Consider the following 22,311-nt stretch of genomic DNA (forward strand, 5'->3'; position numbering starts at 1 on the left):
CCCTCTCATCGATTTAACGTCATAATTCGTTCCAGAAAAACAGAGTGCTAATCAAATACATATTTTTTTCATGAGAGTATGTTACATTTATTATCCAATCAGGTAAATGTGCTTGCTGACAAACATTTTAATCAAGATACTACTCCCATTAAAATCAATTTACAGTACTTAATATGTTTCTAAATACATCTGAAGTACATTTAAATAAATGCTTAGTAACATATTGAGATTAAGAAACCAAAAATTAAATTTAAAGAATTTACTGACTGCATTGTTTACAGAATAGGGCTTGGGCATACCTTCTTAAGAGGCTCTGACAACTTTTCTGAGTTACAAATAATACATTTTTTAGAAATGTATTTTAGTGCTAATAAGATTTTTGAAATCATAAACTAAATGTTTTCTATTATTACAAAGATTATTTAACCTATTAATGTAATTCCTGACACTGATGTTTACTGAATATGTGTCTGCTATGTTTTGCACATCCTAGTTGGCACAAGGTAAACTAGCTCTCAAAGCTTCTGGCTTTTCTCTCTAGAACTGTTGCTGAGATACGGTAGGGTGAAATAAAAATGTAACTGAACACTCAAGCCATCATCAGAGATAAATTCACAATGAAGGAAGCGAATTGCTATTAAGGAAAGAACAAAATAGTGTTTGTTGGTTTTGTCACATTATTAATTTAATGCATTGTACCTATTTAATGCTACATAAGTGCTGTTGTCATTGTGCACGCTTGGAAATAAAAATTCATGTAAAAGAATAAAGTACTACTTCGAATATATGACAGCGCTACTTAAAATCATGCTGTATTTTATTTGTGTCGTTACTTCAAAACCGCGCAAATTGAATAGCGTTACTTCAAGGGATGAGTTTATAGAGTAAGGTAATAATTAGTGGTGCACCGATATGACTTTACCGATTACCGATTCGATTACCGATTATGAGAGCAATAATCGGCAGATACCGATTCAGTTACCGATTATAATGAAGAAATTTTTTTAAGTGTAATAATGCACACAAAAATTTTTATTCCCATGTGAATTTAATAACAAGATTAGGTAAAATCGAGAATACAGTTATAATATCAGTATAAAAATATATAAAATACACTATTAAGTCATTGCAAAGTGTAAATTAAATTAACTTCTATTTATATTTGTTATTGTAAACAACTTGAACTACAGTCTAATAATTGTAATTTACAATGGGTAAGTTTTTGTTGCGGAAAACTAGCATTATTATTGACTATCACATAATGTTGCATCAAGAAATTACTGTTTAACAATGTAAACATGCTGCTTTATTTTGTTCACTTGAGTTTATAGAAAAATGTTTCCACACTTCACTTTTTTTCTCCCTACTCGCCATCTCACTATAATTATATAAAAATCACTAACCAATTCTAGCACATATGATTTTATTTATGTTGACTGAATATATAAAATTATAGATACTTTTTCACTTTTCACGTCATACAAATAACAAACGGATAATGTTACCATAGACGCCCATAACGAGTTTGTAAAACGCAGTGATAAAAACTAGAAGGTATCGGGCCCACGATTTTAAACCGCTACTACGACTCGAAAAGATCGATTGTCATAGAATCCACTGCAACTGTTTGTGGTATTTTGATTGCGTGCCATCAACGACCTAGAAATACATAGACTGCTGGTACATATGCTTTCAGCGCCATTTGCTGCTGTCGACGGCAATCTCTGGAACTACTCTTCGAGTGAGTGAGACAGAAACATGTTTTGACAGAAGAGGGGGCAAGATCGTATCCATTGTTTATTGTTCCTTATGGACAAATGAAACTACTAGTTCGTTTTTCAAGTCTAATTATTCGTAACAAGTAAGGTCACCTTACAAAATGTGTAATATAAAAGCAGCACAATATAAATAATACAGTGAGATTCAATCAACCACTGTGCCTAGTTGGAATTTCCGTAAATAAAAGTTTGTTATGGTCTTGTATTGACAATTTTATCCCCGCGATTTCGCTTATCTTGGCTCACGTAAAGTATTTGTAAATGTACCGTTTTAAAATGATTTACGTAACAATTGAATTAAGCAACTTTTTAAGTTAAATAGGCCTAAGTTATATAATAGTTCAGTTGCCGAAACACTGCGTTTATAGTTGAAAGGCCTTTTACATGACAAGGTCCGGTATAGTCTACTAGGATGCAATTAAAGAACAGTGAATTGAAAAAACACAGCTGTGCTTGTTTCCTTAAAACTGAAAGTGATTGTAGGTGTGTGTGGTGAACTATAGTATGCTCACAGAATTATCCTGCCCCAACATTTGTCTAGCTAAGCACGTGGAAGTAAGGTCCCTTAGCTACTTGCAGCATGCATAGCTTCTTTCTGTTCCAGTATCGTATGTAGCAAATAATAAACGCTACATATCTAAAATACATTATGTACACCTTGGCTAGAACATACAATTTAGCAGAACCCTGTGGCAGGCAAGTTAAACATACCTTTAAAAAAAACCTAAGTGGCTGTATTTTTTACGACGAAAGAGTTAAGTTCATTTTCTTTCACAGTTAATTATGGCCTAATCACCACTAAGGCTATCTGTGTTGTGATGAGTTTGAAAGTACATATTTGTGATGTTACCTCGTGCATTAATAGATAACAAGTTTGTTTATTTTTAGGCTTTTATAACAGCAACTTTTTTCCATTTCACAAGTTTTATCAGGCAAGGGGTGAGAAAGAGGACAAAGAGAGAGAGAGAGGAAAACCACTATTACAGAAAGGTGACTGAAGCAAGGGAGTTTCAGAAAATGTTGAAGGGGCTGAGGGATTGAGATGTTGGTAGAGGCAGTACTTGCTACAGGGCTGAAGGCCAATTGCAAGAGAAATTCAAATTCATTTCAAATACATAACACCAAGGTATTCTGGGATGGATTCCTAGTGGTTTCACCTCAGACTACCATTATGTCAAAATTGTTTCAAACAATGCATTCTCTTGCTAATCCATCACACTCTGTACTCATTTCATTCTACACAAATGCTTGTATAGTACCTTACACATAGCCTATTTTAAAATGAAGTGCCTAGGTAGCTACACAGAGATTGGCATTAATTCAGGTTATATATTGAGATCAAAAAATTTAACATGACTAGCTGACATCAAGTAATCAAAAAATGCTTGCTAAGCCTTAATTTTAAATCATCATGATCATATGAAAAAGTGAATGTTATCAGATAGCTTCCTGCACACCTATTTTTTTTTTAAATTTTATGTTATTAGGACTTTCTTGAGCCTGACTCAGTTTTTTTAATCAAAATACTCTTTGATTTATTTTGAGAGTAATGTTTTAACATGTTGTTTAGGAGTGTGAGCATAAGACACCTGTATCACAGTTAAGTGCAATTTTTAAGTTAATATTAACTTAAGTAACAATTTTTTCAAGTTTAAATTACTTAATAATAAATATTACTAAGTAATTGTTGTACCAGTAATTATTACAGAGAAATAAATTGTAACCAATAATAATGACAATTGTAAATAACTTGGAATATTCCTTGACATATCAAAAGTTTTTGATATTGCTGAGCACAAATTATTTGAAAAACTGTAGGACATAGATATAAAAGGTATTAGCAAATAAATTACTGTTATCATATATGACAAACAGGAAGCAGATTTAACTATTTATTTTCTCTTTGAATCCCTTTCAGACAATAAGGATATGAAGCATGTCAATGATACATAGATATACATGGTGTAATAATTAATATATTACAAATACATATATACATGATGAGAAATCTATGTACATACACTTTGACAAATATGTTTAAACTTAGGAAATAAGCTACTTCCCTTTTAAAAGTACTGAGTTGCAAAGCTATTTACATTACAAACATGATGTGATCTGCATAATGTAGCTAAAACAACCAATTAATAAATATACACACACAAGTGATCACACACCATTGCATACACATGCCCTCCTTTAAACTTTATTTACATGCATACAGAAAAGAAATACTGAGTGTATAAATGGTATGTTTCCTTTTTTTAAATAAAATTTAAATATTCATGGATGGTATAAAAGTGTGAGCTTAGAGTAAAGCCATCAATATTTATATATGCAAGTTCCCAGCTTTTCATATGATTTTCAGAGATAGTTGAAATAATAACAAAAAAAATTCTATATATATGTACACATACACACACACATTGCATATCACTCACAAAAATACTCAGGAGTCCTGCAAGGTCGTTGGACCTCTTCTGCCAAATGCAAAGTTACATGGATATATCGTTGGCAGATTCTGCTATAATAAGGTGTGAAGTCAAATAACCTGATGGTATGTTTATAACAATTTATCTCCAAAACTGAAATAAAACCAAGTGCATTTTTCTCAATATGAATGTTATGTACATCAAAACACTACATCGTTGTCATAGCAGCGGTAAAAACTAGGTCAGCCTCCGACAATATGGTGAAATAATCTGCAGTGACACATATATGCACATCAAAGAAGTAACTCTTGACCTAGAAATGGCAATGACTTGGTCAGTTTTAAGTGACAATATAGTGGATAAATCAACAGTAACAAATGTACATAGGTACATCAAAACACTTGGTCTGTTGCAAGTGTCACTAGGCTACAGTAAATAAACCAATAGTAAAAAGTGTATTTTTTATGAAAACACCTTATCATTCCTTTGGTATTGGCAACAATTGGCAGTGACAAATACATATTTAACTCACTAACAAAATTGGCTCTAGCAAAGTTATATAAATCAACACACAAAACTATAAAAATAACCTAAGGATATAATTACAAAATTGAAACCTCCCTTTTTCTGTACCCCATAAAATGATTGAATAGGGTTACAAAATTTACAGAATACTATAATGTCATAACAATCAAAACTTGATATCTCAATCATAAAAGTTGTTTTAGCTACATCATAGTTTATGTGGAGCATAACTGCACTGACTAAACAATGTTGCTAAAGTAAATGTTTACAGTTTTATCCATAGCCCATGTTTACCAGATGCACGTAAAACTCTGTTCCTACAATTGTAGGCAACACACGAATTCGGCATATCGACGCTTCGTAGCCTCTTGATCTTGGCTGTTACAACAAAACTGCTAACAAATATCTTCAAGATAAAGCTTGGAGGAGATAAACATATCGCTTGGACCACAATAAAGCACAAATTCACGTTCGTTTCATAAAATTACAGTCACTTCGCCATGCTTTCCTTGCTTTGGGATGGAGGTTACCGCTTTGTTTTGCCCCCTCAACTGTCAAAGTCCATCATAACCAACATCATAACATTGAGTTTCAATTGGAATCAAATATGGCGTCCTATTAGCAGTCTATGTATTTCTAGGTCGTTGCGTGCCATCTATTTTACGTCTCTGGCTATAGGTAATGTACAAGGCCACTAAACAAAAGACGAAACGTAAATAAACGTTTAGGAAAAATGTCTTTTTTATTGTTCGAGGCAATGAGATTTATTAAACTTAACGAAATATCTGTAATTATGATATGACGGAGTTAGATGAATTTTGTAATATATACAAATATTACCGTATTTCATCCTAAAATGTCTAACAAAATATTTCACGGTAAAAACCTACTTAATTACGCCGGGACGTAAATAATCGGCAAAGTAATCGTTAAGATAATCGCCAATTACGATTAATCGGTAAGTACCCATAATCGCCGATTACGATTCATCGGTATCCGCATCGGTGCACCACTAGTAATAATTCTAAGGTTTACATTTTTCCACACAGCTCTTACTCAAACTACATAATGTGTGCATGTGCAGATAACATGGTGCATATGTGGTTCAAAGTCCTCTTATGTTCGAGATTGCCTTACTTTCATAGTTTATAATGTTATATAGAGTCATCCGATACTACTGGATGTATATGAAGATTACCATTTAAGTATTTAGTGTGTAATTTATGTATTCAGTATATTTCTGAGATTGATACGAGGGTTATTTTTTTTTCAACCTCCGATCGGGGTAAATATTTACTTGGGCGGTATTTCCGAAAAAAAATGTTAAAAATCCGAAAATACCTTTATTTTATGCTCTTCAACTTCCTCTTTTCATTAAAAGCGGCGGAGGTAAGAAATTCCAAATACTTTAGGAGATATCGAATTTTTAAATTTCTTCATATGTAGTTGAGCGGTATTTGCGAAAAAAAATGTTAAAAATCCGAAAATACCTTTATCATATGCTCTTTAACTTCCTCTTTTCATTAAAAGCGGCGGAGATAAGAAATTCCAAATACTTTAGGAGATATCGAATTTTTTAATTTGCAATACAAGACCTGTGGAACCATTCGAGCGGCGCCATTTTTGTTATTTTGCCGGGTGTCGTGAATACGTGAATCGTGAATGCGTAATTAATAAAATGGTTGATTAGGTCAGGTCAGTTACATTATTAATACTTTCAAACTAAGCCGACATTAAAAATTATTTTGTGAATTAATTTTAATGGCTGTTTAGTTTTAAAATATTTATAATGTAACTGACCTGACCAAACAAACCCGGACAGACGGTGAACAGTAAACTAAAATGGTCGATTAGGTCAGGTCAGTTACATTATAAATACTTTCAAACTAAGGTGATATTAAAAATAATGTGAATTAATTTTAATTATTCTTTAGTTTTAAATTATTTATAATGTAACTGACCTTACCTAACAAACCCGTAACAAAGGATGTACAGTAACAACTCACGTAAATTTTTTTGTTACTTATTACTTGCGCAACAATATCAAAATAACAAATAAGACTTTAAAATTAGAAACGTTAAAAACTCACCTAAGTTGGAGGCGGTAATTATACACCGTTTTAAACAATAATTGAACTAAATAATCACGTATTAGTTCATTTGAATTCTGGCCTATCACGAACAATCACGTGACATCATTATCCAATAAAAAAAATAGATACTCGACTCGTAGACTCGTACGTAAACAAGAAACAATGGTGCACGCACGCCACAGGAATGCACTGGTTGTGTGCTGAAATTTAAAAATTCGATATCTCCTAAAGTATTTGGAATTTCTAATCTCCGCCGCTTTTAATGAAAAGAGGAATTTGAAGAGCATATAATAAAGGTATTTTCGGATTTTTAACATTTTTTTTCGCAAATACCGCTCAACTACATATGAAGAAATTTAAAAATTCGATATCTCCTAAAGTATTTGGAATTTCTAATCTCCGCCGATTTTAATGAAAAGAGGAAGTTGAAGAGCATAAAGTAAAGGTATTTTCGGATTTTTAACATTTTTTTTTTCGGAAATACCGCGCAAGTAAATATTTACCCCGATCGGCTGTAATAAAAAAACGGGAATGAATTGGGAAATTATTTTAATGTCAAAAGAAACGTACATCTTTACTCTATTTTTCCACATAATCACCGTGCAGATTGAGGCATTTGTCGTACCGATGCACCAGCTTTCCAATACCCTCTGTATAAAATGATGCCTCCTGCCTATTCAGCCACGTTTTAACAGTGCCCTGCAGTGTGATTACAGTTTCATTTCTCCATGGCATGCCCATTAATTGATACCCTAATCGCTCGTACACGAATCGACACGTCTCGTAGTGTTTACCCCCTTCCACCAACCATGTGGAGCGGCCAACTTCCACCTCAGTTGAAGCTTGGTTATGGGAATGTCAACATGGCTGCAATGATAAACTGTACGGCGAAATGCGAGCTGCGTGGAGTTATCCATTTCTTACAGGCAGAAGGGCACACTGCAGCAGAAATCCATCGCCGAATGAGTGTTGTATACGGTGAAAACTTTATAAGCGATGGCGTTGTGCGAGAGTGGTGTCGGAAATTCCGCGAAGGCCGTATTGATGTTCATGATGAAGGTGGCCAAGGAAGGAAGTCGGTAGCAACAGATGAAACAGTTCAGAGAGTTGATGCAGTTGTTCGTGAGAGACTTCGATTCACGATTTCAGAACTGTCTGAACAATTTCCGCTCATTTCAAGGTCAGCCCTATACGCCATTGTTACAGACAATCTCGTATACAGGAAAATCTGTGCCCGATGGGTACCCAAGATGTTGACTGACATCAACAAGGAGTGGCGAATGGCATCAGCCTTGTCGTTTTTGCTGCGTTACGCAGACGATGGTGAACACTTTTTGACTCAAATTGTGACAGGTGATGAAACATGGACTCATTTCAATAATGAAGAAACAAAACTTCAATCACAAAAGTGAATGCACACCTATTCTCCAAACAAGCCTAAAAAGTTCAAACGGACATTCAGCACCAAGAAACAGATGGCTACAGTGTTCTGGGATCACCAAGGTGTGCTACTGGTTGATTTCATGGAGCCAGGGACAACAATCAATGCTGCTGCATACTGCGCGACACTACGACGGCTAAGACAGTCGATACGCAAAACGCGGAGAGGAATGCTGACATCTGGTGTTGTCTTGCTTCATGACAACGCCCGACCGCATAGTGCCGCCGTAACACAACAACTCCTTGCAAGATTTTGATGGGAAGTGTTTTATCACCCTCCTTACAGTCCGGATTTGGCACCGAGTGACTATCACCTTTTCCCCACGTTGAAAAAGTGGCTTGGAGGACGACGCTTCAACACCAATGATGAACTGCAGAGCACTGTTAAAACGTGGCTGAATAGGCAGGAGGCATCATTTTATGCAGAGGGTATTGGAAAGCTGGTGCATCGGTACGACAAATGCCTCAATCTGCACGGTGATTATGTGGAAAAATAGAGTAAAGATGTACGTTTCTTTTGACATTAAAATAATTTCCCAATTCATTCCCGTTTTTTTATTACAGCCGATCGGAGGTTGAAAAAATAACCCTCGTATATTTGACTCCTAAGAAGTACAATAATTTATTTTAAACTAAAAATTGCATATTAGGCTCTCTAATATTAATTTAAGCTGAAAATTATAGTTTCAAAGACTTTCTTTAAGTGATTATCTCATTGAAATTAAAATTTTTCATTATTGATACCACTACCGAACATTCGCAAAACTGTTTCAAAAAGTGTGACGTGGAAACGTTTATTCCATTTACCTACAACTTAAATTTCTTATATTCTTTAAATACGCATTTGTATTTTTAAGGGTTTTTTTTGTGAAAAATTTGATATACCGGTACATGTATTTACTTTAAGGTATTGTATTATTTTAAGTTCTTGTTTTCCTGTATGTATGTATAATATTTTTCAAATATTTACAAAGTAATTCTGATATAAAGTTTTAGAAACAGAAAATAAACATGGAAAACTGACAATTAAGTAAAATTAGTTTGGTTTATTTTACATAAATTGCTAGACAAAACTCAACTAAGTAAACTTCATTTTTATGGCATGTTAAATATAAATATTAGGCTCAATTTTTTTGATAACTATTACCATTATTACTTGAGTTCGCTTGAGTTAGATTACTTTGATTTTTCTTTTCGCATTAGCAGAATAAAGTGTGAAACATTTTTTTGTTTCCAATATAAACTGATGAATTTATAAATTACAAATATAAATTTTGGTTAAGAGTTACTTAATTTTCCATTACATTTCCAGAGTATTTTTATTCCATAAAGTTTCTTGCTTGTTTGTTAGAGCAGGTTCTTTTTTTTTTTTTAAGGAATTTTTAAACTAGCTATTTGTTATATTTTAATCTTCACTAATTTGGTGTATTGATTAATTTGCATTGTATTTATTACAATGTAGCACGACTAAACCCACATAGAACTATGTACTTGAACACTTAAATTTTTTAGGTGAAAGCCTTGTTGTCTGGGCGCATTGAAACTCAGTCTTCGAAAGTAACACTCGAAGAACAGGACTCTTTTGAAAAAATTCTGACCCTTGTCACGTCTGGTTGGAAACAAGTGAAGCCGCTGTTCAGACTTCCTCATATCACAAGTGCAATTCTGGTCTTCTCCATTCAGTTTGGGGCTCTGTTAAGGTAGTGTGTTGTTTTACATTTCACGATTACATACAGTAGTGCTCGTCATTTAGTTGAACACACATTTCCACATGATGCTTGCTGCAGTAAGTTTCACCAATGGTTAATGTGTTAGTGGCTTACTGTTTGGTATGTTCTCTCTATTTAAATTTATATCTAATAATTATACACCACAGAAGGGTTACTTTTTATTTGAGTAAATATTTAGTATGTTTTAATTAGGGAACTGTTAAAAGTTTAAAGATAACACTTAACAATTCATTAATTCAAGATTTCATCTAGTTAAACCACATTGTAAAATCCTTACTTGGCTATTTATAACAAATCTTAGCATTAGTATGAAAGAGATTTTTAAACCTAGGATAGAAATTTCTGTAAATTATATCATTATTGTCTTTATTTTATTTTTTCTGTTTAGTTGAATCATTGCCCATTGGCTCATGTGTCACAGTTGAGCTAATGCTTAAGTATATTACTCAAAAATATTTTTGGGGGATTGGGGCCTTTTAGAGTAGTAACTAATGTTTATTTAATTTGATATCTTTCTACTGATGGTATGTAATACATTAAAAGTAGTTCACCAGTTGAATTTGTTTTAGATTTTGTTCAACTAAGTTCAGAATAGTGGTATATCTTATACAACTTAACACCTATTAAAAAAAAACTTTTGAAAAATGTAGTAAATCTTAGTGCTGAGGTTTTAAAGTTTATTAATTACAATTGTAGAGCTAGTATACCCAAAATAAAGCATGTTGACTCTGTTGTTTCTCTATTTTATTTCGTGAAGAAGTGTAGTTATTCAGGTCTACTAGAATATGATTATGAAAGATTAATTATAGTTGGTTTCTTTAATGGAGTTTCTTGGCTTGTGGGTGGCAGCTGCATGGAAGATGAAGATTTCACAGATGTTTCTGTGGATCTTGCAGTCACCATTGTCAGGGTAGCAGTTAAACTGAGGTTCTTTCTTTTTTTTTACTACATCCCCTCTACGCTGAAGTCAGTCCCACACACCAAAGTGGTTGTGGGCCCTTTTGGTCCAAAGAGGTGAAGTTAAGGAGGAACTTTACATTCCAGACCAAGGCTTATTTGCTTTCTGTTGAGCGTGAAAAACTGCAGTTGTAATCACTTCCCCCCCCTTCTCTCTCTCTCCACCTCTTCCCACCTCCTTTATCAAGAGGAAGGAATTGACAAGCCTATGAGGTGCGTGTCAGTGAGCTGGGATCTGGAGAGCAGGGGCAAACTGAATTTAAACCCCAACGGTCCTTGTATGTAAAAAAAAAAAAAAAAAAAAAGTGGCAGGAAGCAGTAAGCCAGCGACACAATGGAGGAAACCTAGACAATACACTTATACATATTAGTAAAGATTAGTATAAAACCATAATTTATGCACGTTTTTGAAGAAAGGGGCTTTTATACGAGCATCGTTGTCTTACATATCAAGCAAGCATCATTTCAAAATCTATATTAGTTAATTAGTTATAAGCAAAATTAAAATAACATTGAATCTTATGAGGTTAACGCAGGTTGCGTAGTGCCCCTGAAACACTGGAGTGGCCTCTTAAGGTGCTGTGCCTTTAGTGGTTCCACTCATTATTTAAGTCCTATATAGTCCCGATTTGCGGTAGAACAGTTATGCAAAGGTGACTTGGATATAACTGTGTCACGAAGTTGGCAACACTGCATAGCTACATGTTGACTCTTCAGCTGTCAGCACTCGAATCACTACTGAAGTTCTTTGCCGCCGTTTCCTCATATGCTCGGCCGGGAGCGTGTGACAGCGATACCGGGAACTCTTACATTCCCATAACTCGCTATGTGGGTGCCAATATAAATAGTGCGACCCCGTCACTTTGTTCGAATCATTGGAAACGACGGCGGGGCGCGAAGTGTGCGATTTTAAGATTAAAGGTAGCTCACGGTCCAGAAAGAAGTAAAATAGCTGTCGCATGTTGCTTGGCTCTATTTTTAATAGTGTAGGTGTCAGGCGGGGGGAGGTCACCCTTTCCCCTCAGTTAGTTGGCTAACTGATGCCTGAGAGTGTCGTGATGTCTGTATTTAGAGGCGTGTGGAGTGTGCGCAAAAATGGCCTAATTAATTTCGTTGTGTGAGTGTAGTGTATAGCTCCAAGGCCGCACATACCCGGCTGACCAAGCAGGCATATCATCGTGTAAGTTTACCGATGTGTAGGAGAGAGTGCAGGTTGATTAGTGACACTGATACGGTAAAAGCCTTAAGGACCGAACTATTGCGTTCCAATATAAATTCGGTCAAAGTTAGGCTAAACCAGTATTGCTGTAGCTAGCCCCCCGGTTGTTGTCATCTAAACCTGAAAAATAGAGAGTGAAATTAGTAAATGAATGTCATCCTATTCTATTATTGTTCGAGCAGAGAGATGCCCTCCCTCGTCCAGTTTTTTTTTTTTTTTTTTTGTGCAATTCAAAATCCCATGCCTTCCGAAACGCGGCCGGCACTGGAGGTGAAGCCTGCCAGGCGGGTCTCGCCCTTCAGGCATAGGGAGTCAGCCCTAACACACAGGCAGTGATCCTCTACGTGGGTCAAAACCTACACCTGCATGCTTCGGACCATTTCAAATAAGCAAGAAAATGAGAAAAGTTACATTAATGAATTAATTAATAATGGCTGGGGAAAACAACTAGCAAGGACTAGTGGAGGAGGTGGGGGAAGGAAAGATTTGGTAATTATAAGGAATTTGGGCCTGCGGTCGAGTTGTCGCTGGTTTATAATTAGAGCCCCGTTGGGCCAAAGATAGTGTTGACGCAATAAAATAGAGCCCCGCTGGGCCAAAAAGTAGTGTTGACGCAATATTTACGAGTCCTGGGCATGTCAATCATTGGCTAGTCCAATGTTGATTATTTGCACCGCAGGACGTAGACAGGCACATCGGGGCCAGAGAGAAAACGTCTGCTATGTTCGCTAAGTCGCCCTGTGTACATGGGATGTGTGGATTCTAGTATAACCTGGCTTAGGCAAGTCGCGGTTTTTTAAACTGTCGCTGTGCAGCTGGGTCGTAGTCCGGAAGTGAATTCATATAAGTATTGGCATGTTCCGGGAGCTGGCCATAAAAAGACCTGTTTTGCCGTTTTATATAATCCTCTACATACTCTACTTTGAGTAGCTGGTGTATTTCTAGTGTGCTGGTGTACCAGCCGCAATCTGCAATGGCTCTAAGAAATTTATTTTGAGTGACCTGTACTTTATCGATATGGCATTTTGCTGCATAGCCCCAGATTTCGCAAGCATATAATAATTGAGGGCGAACTATTTGTAAATACAGCTGTAATTTTTTTCTTTCTAGGAAATTGGGGGGCCTTAAACATTGAGTATAGGCTGCGCAAAGTGCCTCGCGCAACCTGTGTCACCTTAGTGGTGTGAACTTTCCAGGTGAGCCTGGTATCTAGAATTAAACCTAAATATCTAGCCGATTTAACAAATGGAATGGCTTGATTAAAAATTTTTAATTTGCGGTCGGGGGCGGTGTATTTTTTAGTTAAAATTATAGTTGTGGACTTGGCTCCATTTATTTTAATGCGCCAGCGAGTGTACCATTGTTCGAGTGAGGTAAGCTGCCTCTGAACTTTGGTTAAAGCAAACTTCAAATTCGGGGATTGATATATTATTGCAGTGTCGTCTGCATATAATTGCACGTGGGTATGTTCCCGCGGGATGTCGGCTGTGTAAACATTATAGAAAAAGGGCGAGAGAGGGGACCCCTGCGGCACACCTGCTGTCAGCTCCCGAGTGGATGATTTCGCCCCCTCTATTGACACAAAAAATTTTCGTCGCCATAAATAGTGGGCCACCAGATGAATATACGTATCCGGAAAGTTAAATGTAATTAATTTTTGAATTAAGCCAGGTATCCAAACTTTGTCGAAGGCTTTTTCCGCGTCGAGCATCGTTGCGACAGTAAATTTCGCTCGTGAATTAAAACCGTCAGTGGCCTCTTCAATGAGCTTAATTAGGGGGTGAGAGGTAGAGTGGCCACTTCTAAAACCAAATTGGTTATCTGGAATGACTTCGTGTTCGTCCGAATGGTGTTGAAGTCGTTTGAGTAAAATTTTTTCGAAAATTTTACTCATGCTTTTTAGGAGGCTAATAGGTCGCCTGTTTTGTGGTAGTGACACATTTTTTCCCGGTTTCGGAATGGTGATAACTTTAGCTAGTTTCCATGACGATGGGTAGGATTTAAGAATAAAAATAGCATTTATTATTTTAAGAAAGTATTGTATAGCCTGAAATGATAATTTCTTTAAAGTATCAAAATTTATTCCGTCAGGTCCGCCTGCTTTATTTTTTGGTCGCGAGTGAATAGCTTCTAAGAGCTCTTTAATTGTTACGAGTTCCGGCTCGGCTTGTGGAACGATTTGTAAATAGTTATTAACAGCTACTGTCGTGGTCCTAGTAAACTGAGGCTCGTTTATGTCCTCGTTTGGTGAAAATTGTTTTTCAAAAATGTCTGCTATAGCATTTGCTTTATCTGTCGCGTCATATTTAATGCCCGCATTTGTAACAATGGCAGGTGTAGAGATAAATTTATTTTTCCCTCGTAAATTGCGTGGAAGTTCTTTGAGATTCTCCTGGCTTTAAATACTTATGCCTGAGAGAGGAGTGTTGTCTCATTGGCTGCAGCTATGGGCCAATTAGAGCTTTCCTTTCTTCTGGTTGGCTGTTTGTAATGGCCAATCGGAGCTGGGCTTCTCTGCTTGCCAGTCAGTGACCTCTTCTCTTCTGGTTGACTGGGTTGTTTGGCCAATCAGAGGCAATATGTCATTTGTTGGATGTAGAGCTTGGTTTTGAGGATTTCTGAAGAGTAGTTTCCATATTCTGCTTATCCATCCTTCCTATTTTTGTTTGAAGGATTTTTAATATTTCTAATGCTTCCCGAATGTATCTTTTTGTGTATTGGGGGATATTGGCTATGGTGTTAAGTTGGTTAAAATTAATTCTGTAGCTGGTTTCCATGGAGGGTTCTGTTCTTACTGATCATAGGTTTTTGTGTTTATAGTAACTATGTTCTCTAACCCTAGTGATGAAACGCCTGCCAGTTTGTCTTATGTACATTTTGCCTCATGAACGTGGAATCCTGTCTTTTACTGATGTCCGAGACCCCTCAGTCTTGTGTATGGGTTTGAGAATTGTATATATTTCATGCTTTCTGAGAATTCTGGCCACTTTGTCTGAAATTCCTTTAATGTAAGGAATCAAGGCTTAGTTAGGGATGCTCATTCTTTTGTTCTTGGGATGGCTTCATACTTCCCTCATTTCTGTTTTTGAGTAACCATTTGCGTGAAGAGTCGTTTTTAAGTGTTTCATCATGTCTTCCCCAAGTTTGTCTTTGCAAATAGCTCTAGCTCTGTTGACCAAAGTGTAAATAACTGTTCTTTTCTGAGATGGTGGGTGATGTGAATTCACATGTAGATACCCGTCTGTTTGAGTTGGCTTCCTGTAAATTGTGGCTGATGTGGTTCTCCTCTCCACCTTGTGACCAAGACATTCGGAAAAGGCAGATTTCCGTCTACTTCTACCTCCGAGGTGAATTGTATGTTAGGATGGATGCTGTTCAGGAGTTTCAGGAAGACTTGCAGCTTTTTTTTGCCATGGCTTCATATCACAAAGGTGTCACCTACATACCTGCACCAGCGCTTGGGTTTGAGCTGGCTGGTATTTATTGCATTCTCCTTGAGTTCGGTCATAGATGTTGGCTAAGAGGGGAGAGAGAGAAGTGAACTCAAGGCAGCGCCTTCCTGTTTCTTGTAGATCTGCCCCTTGGAGGAGAATAAAGTGGAAGAAACACAGTGTTCTGTGAGCTTCACAATGTGTCTGCTCAGGTTGTCTTCTCCCTGGTGTGCTAGGAGAATTAGAAGGGTTTTGAGGACAGGCACTTTGGTGAAGAGCAGTCAGTACCACATCAAAGCTGACCAGGAAATTTGTTTGAGAATCACAAAATAAAATGTACATGCAAGAGTGGGGCAAGAATACGCATACCCAGGCAATTGGTTCTGGCACTTAATGCATGTGTTTTTCATATCAGAATAGCTACTGTGCATTTGTTCAGACAGTTAAAAAATGTAGGATGCACTCTCTCAAAAAAATACTCCATAAAATATTGTATCTGCAACATCTAGACTACTGCGTGCTTCCATCATCTTTGGGGGGAGTCCCAAGAAAATGTAGGTACTTGTTCTTCTCTTGAATCAACTAGCAACACACTTACACTTAAATCTACATTTGGCCATTTATTATCTCACTTACCTGAATGTTGTCTAGTTTCTGCTGTGTAAGTTCAGCGCATAAATAGCTTGTGTTTCAGACCACATGCTGCTGATGCATGAGGTTGGCCTGACTTGTTGGCCATGGTTGGCTTTTGCTGTTCATTTCTACACAGCTTACAAAATATTTAACCGCTCTCGCTGATTGATTGAATCACCAATGTATTTTATTTTTGGTTGGTATTCAACAAATCTCTTGCCTTTTAGGTTGTTGTAAATTAACTGCTTCAGAAACCAATGTTATGTACCATTTTTTTCTTCTTTCTGATGCCAAAGTATTTGTTTCATATTCACCAAAGGTTGCATAAAAAATTTTTTTATACTTCTTCCAAGAATATCTGTGTGTGTTCCACGCATAGAAACACCTTTGTCAACTGTTAGGTTGTAGTCCATATTGATCATTAAATACCCGGCAATTTCTAAAACTGCAAAAGGTTCAGTTGTAGTGCCAAATTCTTTTTTCCTTTCTTGGCCTTTTGAAAGTAATGTGATTTGTTACGTTTCACTCAACTTACGAGTGGCAACAAATAGACCCTATTATTGCAAATAATTTGAGGAAATGTGATCCTTATCATTAAGAGAATAATTGTTCAGAATAATAATATTTTCAATATTCATGGTGCTTGGATAAACATTGAAAAATAGCAGAGTGGCACTTCATCATCCTTACTTGAAATTTTTTTTATTATTTTTTATTTTATTTTTTGCAATCTGTATAGCAATTTATTGTTGCCATTAATTTCTACATCCAGATTCTTCAATCACTTATGCATTCATTGGTTACTCTGCTTTATTTCCTTGTCTGTCCCTACAGAGTCGCAATTTCAAAATATCAAAATTTAAAGTTTTCAGTTATGTATAAAATTTGTTCTAGTTGCCATGTTTGTTACATTATAAATATTTTTTTTTTATATTAATGCCAATGAGGTGGATCTTGATTGTTATAATTTGTAATTTAGATTGATTTCTTCTATATTTGCATGAGCAGTTTTTAAACAGATGATAAATGTGTCATAAGCAGTCTTACACTCTTTATGTTTGTGATTGTGTGTTGTGTTTTGATGGCAGCATGAACACAATTCGTCTGTGGATGCCGCAGCTGTTCTTCATAATGGAGGACTTTGCCAAGCTGCAGGAAGATGCTGCTGACAGCTCGTTGGACGGCTACTCACTCTGCGAGATGCTGGCCTTCTCCAAGCAACTGGAGAGAAGCAAACTGAACCAGAGTGCAGTTGCATTTGAAGATTTGGAGACCTGCACCGTGGTACGTGCACCTCATTTTATAAAGTATTGTGTCCAGTTTGTCTGCTTGGTTGGCAAAAAAAAAAAATTAATGTTCTCATGAAAAGGTAAGATTTGCTAAAAAAAAATTACCTAGTAACATAAATAACTTTTCAATCATAGTTTTTTTTTCTTATAAAATTGTCTGATAGAAATTGCAAGAATTATGTTGTCTTAAAATCAAATTTAATTTTCTATAAAATTTTAACTCTGCATCAACCATTTTCAAAAGAAAGAGTCACCATAGTATCTCTTACACTCCTTCGGTGTAAGATTAACAAATATTAGTTTGATAGGACCTGGTTTAGGCTGCAAGAAAAAAAAAATATTTTTACATTATCCTACCATTAGATAAATACCAAATTTTTTTTTGTCAAAGGTCTTATTTATGTTGTCACCCCATTGTAATTTGCATATATTATTTTAGTCCTGGCAGCATTGATTGCACATCAAGAACTCTTCACCATTGCAAAACGACTGAAATGCTTCGGTTATCTGAGCCCCAATCATGTAACTACCACAAACATGTTCTAATTATAATATTGGATATGTGATTTTTGTGTTCATCAAAAACATCTATTGACACATACTTTCTGTGTATAAGTATTGTGCCAATTTTGTATGTACTCCACCAAATTACAGTTTTCTATTCATAGATAACTATTTCTTGTTTGTTTTTTGAGTTTGATTTCCCACAATCATTAATCCTTTGATTCCTGTTTTTCTAGTCGTTAATATGCTTGACCACATGCTTAAGTTCCAACCACAGCTGGTCATTAAGCATGTGCAAATATATATATTTCAATTTTTTCAAGACAAATAATTTATTATTCATATTCAGTTGTATTTTATATACTTACACACAGGAGCGCAAATCTGTAGTACTCGCAAGGGGGGGGGGGGGGTTGTGGAAATTTCTAGGGGGGGGGGGGGGCCATGGTCCAAGAGTTTTACACATGGGGTTAACCAACACGTCATCTCTGATACGGTGCTTGTATGCTGTACACTGCCCATATATTGGCCTACATGCATGCAATAAGCAGAAAACTTTAAAATATACAGAAAGTTTTCCATATGACATAGTATTGACATCAAACCCGTTTCACATTCACACTTTTGCAAGTGCAGGCACTGAGGGGCTTCTTGATTCCAGGAGGGGGGGGGGGGTCTCACTTCCTCTCACCCCCTACCCCGGGATCTCTGCCCATGCTTATACAGATACTGGATTGCATTCAAAGTGTAGTGCAGTTGTTGCACAACACCTGGCATCACTATCGTCTTTTAAGTGGTAATTTTTATAATACAATAAATTTCTAAGTACCAAGATAAAAAATATTAAAGAGCTTGATGTAATTAGCTATATTTTATTTCAAAAAGTTCACAGTTAACAACAGGATGGCTATAGTTCAGACGGTGGGACCATCTGCAGTTTCAAATTTTTTTTGATAAGTTGAAAATAATAAAAATTATCAGCAATTTGCTACCACCATAAAAATTTCCTTAAAAATTTTAATGAATACTTTTTATGGTGGTTTTTAATATTCATAACTGTTAACATGAAATATCTATTACCATGTCACAAAATCACAAAATTGTTAAAATATATAAAAAAATTCTTTCCATTTTTATTGAATATCATTATTTGTTTCACCAAATACCATGATGTTTGTATTCGGTGTGGTTTGAACTAAAAAGTAGCATTCAGTCAGATGTCCGATGCTCCCTGATCTTGTGGCAAATGTGTATTTTGCAGTACACTTCCACGTCATTAGACATTCTACACATGACCAAGTTTTAACTAGTGTGTCATGATTTGGATGAGGCATTTCAGACAAGTGCATCATAAATGCAGATTTCAAACTGCAATCTTTAAAGTTGCCTCTTGAATATCATTTGAAAGGTAAACTGAATTTACATTACTGTTTGCAAATTTACAATCAATTTTGATTTAAATATTGAAGATCAGTCACTTGAAAACATGTCTCATTAAATGATATTGTAGAGTATATTCTTTTGGCGACAATATTACCAATGTTAATTTGCAGTTTATTATATTGTTTTATATTGATATAGACAGCCAATTTCATTTGCATTTTATGAGAGAAATGTTAATATTTGTTTAGTTATTCTTAACTTTCTGTAAACATAGACTATATTAGTTTATTGCTTTTGCTGTAAAACTAGTAGAGACTGTTCTGCTTACAGAATGTTGTTAAAAGCACCATGTACCTGAACTCTGTGATAGTTGGAGGTGTGACTGGCGTATTCTACTTATTTGCTGGCAGTATTATAAATGCAATGGGAAGGAAGAGGATGCTTAGTAAGTATAACATCTCAATACTTAGTGTGTTGTCTCCCAGACTTACATGAACATAACTGCACATGTTGCAATTTGTCTAAGAAATACAGCCGTTTCACCACAAGTTGTTCAAGTTCATTGCTATATATGTACTATTTAGTCAATATAGTTTTGTGAGATTATTTATTCGTTTATCATGCCATATTCAGTAAATTATAAAATCAACATTTAATGATGTGGAACAGTATTTAAGAGACATTGGAAATTAAATATAGTTGTATGCTAAAATGAATTGTCTTTAATCCCGCTCATTCAAGACCACGCGATCTTGCTGGATTTTCAAATGTCAACATAGTTTCAATTGAAATACAAAAAAATAATACAGTAGAATCCCGCTGATGCGACCCCTCACGGTTTCCGGAAAAACGGACTTATAAACGGAACGGTCGCAATAGATAATTCGGGCCAATCCCCCTCCCCTCCCACCAAATATATCCAAATACATAAAAAATCGCCTTTGTTCGCATAGATTTCATATTCAATTAGTCTATGGTGTAAAAAATACAACTTTTTAAATTCATATTACACCTCGGACTCGCATACCCCGAACAATGGGTTCCGATAGATACTCACGCTAAGAGAATTCACGTCACGCGAGTTCGGCTATGCTAGCCGGCTGGTTGTTATTTTCGTTCAAAACGTGGCGAAGGAACTTGTGTGGATCAGGTAGAAAACATTCTGCTATAAACGAAAGATATAAGAACAATACTATCCTGAAATGTTTTTGGAGTAGATAATCACAGCGACAGACCGACAGGATGCGTTCCCGCCCTTGCCATCAGCGATGTTTATTTTGACAGCTCAAGCAATTATCTTTTCCACGTCCCTTCACAGCGTAAAAAAAAAAAAAAAAAAAAAAAAACACGTGTGTACGGGTAAATGAGGGGAAGGAGAGCAGAACTGCTGGCTGCGCCGCACGCATCTACTCGCCAGTCGCCACTGCCTGGCTACGGCGCGCGCGCGCGTATGTGCGTGTGAGCGTGCGCGTGTGTGTGTGAGGCTGGCGACCAGCAGCATCGTTAGCTAGCGAGAGCGTGACGGTAAATGCCGACCTTGACCACTTCCGCTTACTGCAGGGCTCGCTCTCTTTTATCTCTGTCTCCCCCTCCCACAAATATATTGGCTGGCAGGTCTCCCGTCTTCACCTTCTTTATCTTATCTCTCACGCACACTTGAAGCACCTAATACAGTAGAATCTCGTTATAGCGAGCACGGTAATAGCGAGAACACGGCTATAACGAGGTATTTGTGAGGAATTTACGGCGTGAGAGCTTGAAGCGCGCTTTTGTTATTTGTCTGCTTTATCTCCACCCCTCTCGCTCGCCACTAGACATCTTGCCGTTGACGCCTGTCACATTCTTCAGCCGTGCAGTCGCCACCTAAGTGCGTGGCTTTAAAAATAGAATCCCGTCCTTTCTTTATTTTATCAAACTTCCGTTAGTTATCTGTACCGTGTGTAGACAAAGTTTGATATTGGAACAGAAACAACGTAATTTTTACAAATTAGAAATATGTATGTTTTTGTTTTTATAATCGCGTATATTTTCACGTTTTTTTTGTTGTTATCTTAAAAGAGATAATATTAAAAAGCCGCTCTAATGAGATTTAATTGTTTCTTGGTTAACAAAAACTATTAATTGTTTACATTCTATTTATTATTATTTACGCGACGTCATACTGTACGCGTACGCAATACGACTGGATTCGTTGCTGCAACATAACATAGCAAATTATGCGGTATCAGAAGTAACGAGTAACGTAACGATAGTAGCGAGTACTAATTGTTATAGTAACGAATACATACGGGTACGCATTTTTTCGTTACTCTTACACCTCTAGTAGGCACTACCGTATTTATTTCCGAATCGCTAGGACAGTTTTCTTGTAACTTTTGTTTCGGTCAGTTGTTGGGGTATTTGTCCGGGAAAGGGGTGGTGATGGTTTGAGTTTAATCCCAAATTTATTTTCTAAAAAAGTTGACAGGTTTCTTTAAATGAAAAAGTATAGTTTTCCAGCGACTATTTCGTTTGAGGCGTACGTGCGTTGCCGCAGCCGCACTCCTGCTATTTTTTAAGGAATTAAATCGTCGCGCTACACTAGCACCACCTGTTTACAACATCCCGAACCAACATGGCCGCCAGCAGACAGCCCGCGTCGGCAATAGATAGCAGGACAATGCTGCGTCGGCCGCGGGCTGAGATGCTATACTTACGTGGCGTGGTAGGGTATTCTGGTTATTTTGACGCAATCGGTGATCGCATCCGTACTTATGGGGTATCGTTTTAAAGAGAATTCACACATCTGCTCACAGAAATTAAGATTTCGTTAATATAACCTGTTATTTTCCAGTTATACAGGTTTAAACACAATTTTTATGCTATTTTCGGTTAATTTTTATTTTTTGTGGGCCAAAATT

At 36.3% G+C, this 22,311-nt stretch overlaps 1 protein-coding gene across 3 annotated transcripts in view; it reads left to right on the forward strand.

Moving 5' to 3' along the window:
* Positions 1 to 22,311, forward strand: part of LOC134533123 (synaptic vesicle glycoprotein 2B-like) — a 79,811-nt gene that overhangs the window by 45,255 nt on the left and 12,245 nt on the right. For all 3 annotated transcript variants that reach the window (XM_063370394.1, XM_063370396.1, XM_063370395.1), the window contains 3 exons: positions 9,778 to 9,965; positions 17,324 to 17,519; positions 19,742 to 19,856. In XM_063370394.1, coding sequence (XP_063226464.1) covers positions 9,778 to 9,965; positions 17,324 to 17,519; positions 19,742 to 19,856 — 499 coding nt within the window. The remainder of the gene's footprint in view (positions 1 to 9,777; positions 9,966 to 17,323; positions 17,520 to 19,741; positions 19,857 to 22,311) is intronic.

This window comes from Bacillus rossius, chromosome 6 (genome assembly GCF_032445375.1).
Source record: "Bacillus rossius redtenbacheri isolate Brsri chromosome 6, Brsri_v3, whole genome shotgun sequence".
In the NCBI taxonomy this organism is placed as follows: Eukaryota; Metazoa; Arthropoda; class Insecta; order Phasmatodea; family Bacillidae; genus Bacillus; species Bacillus rossius.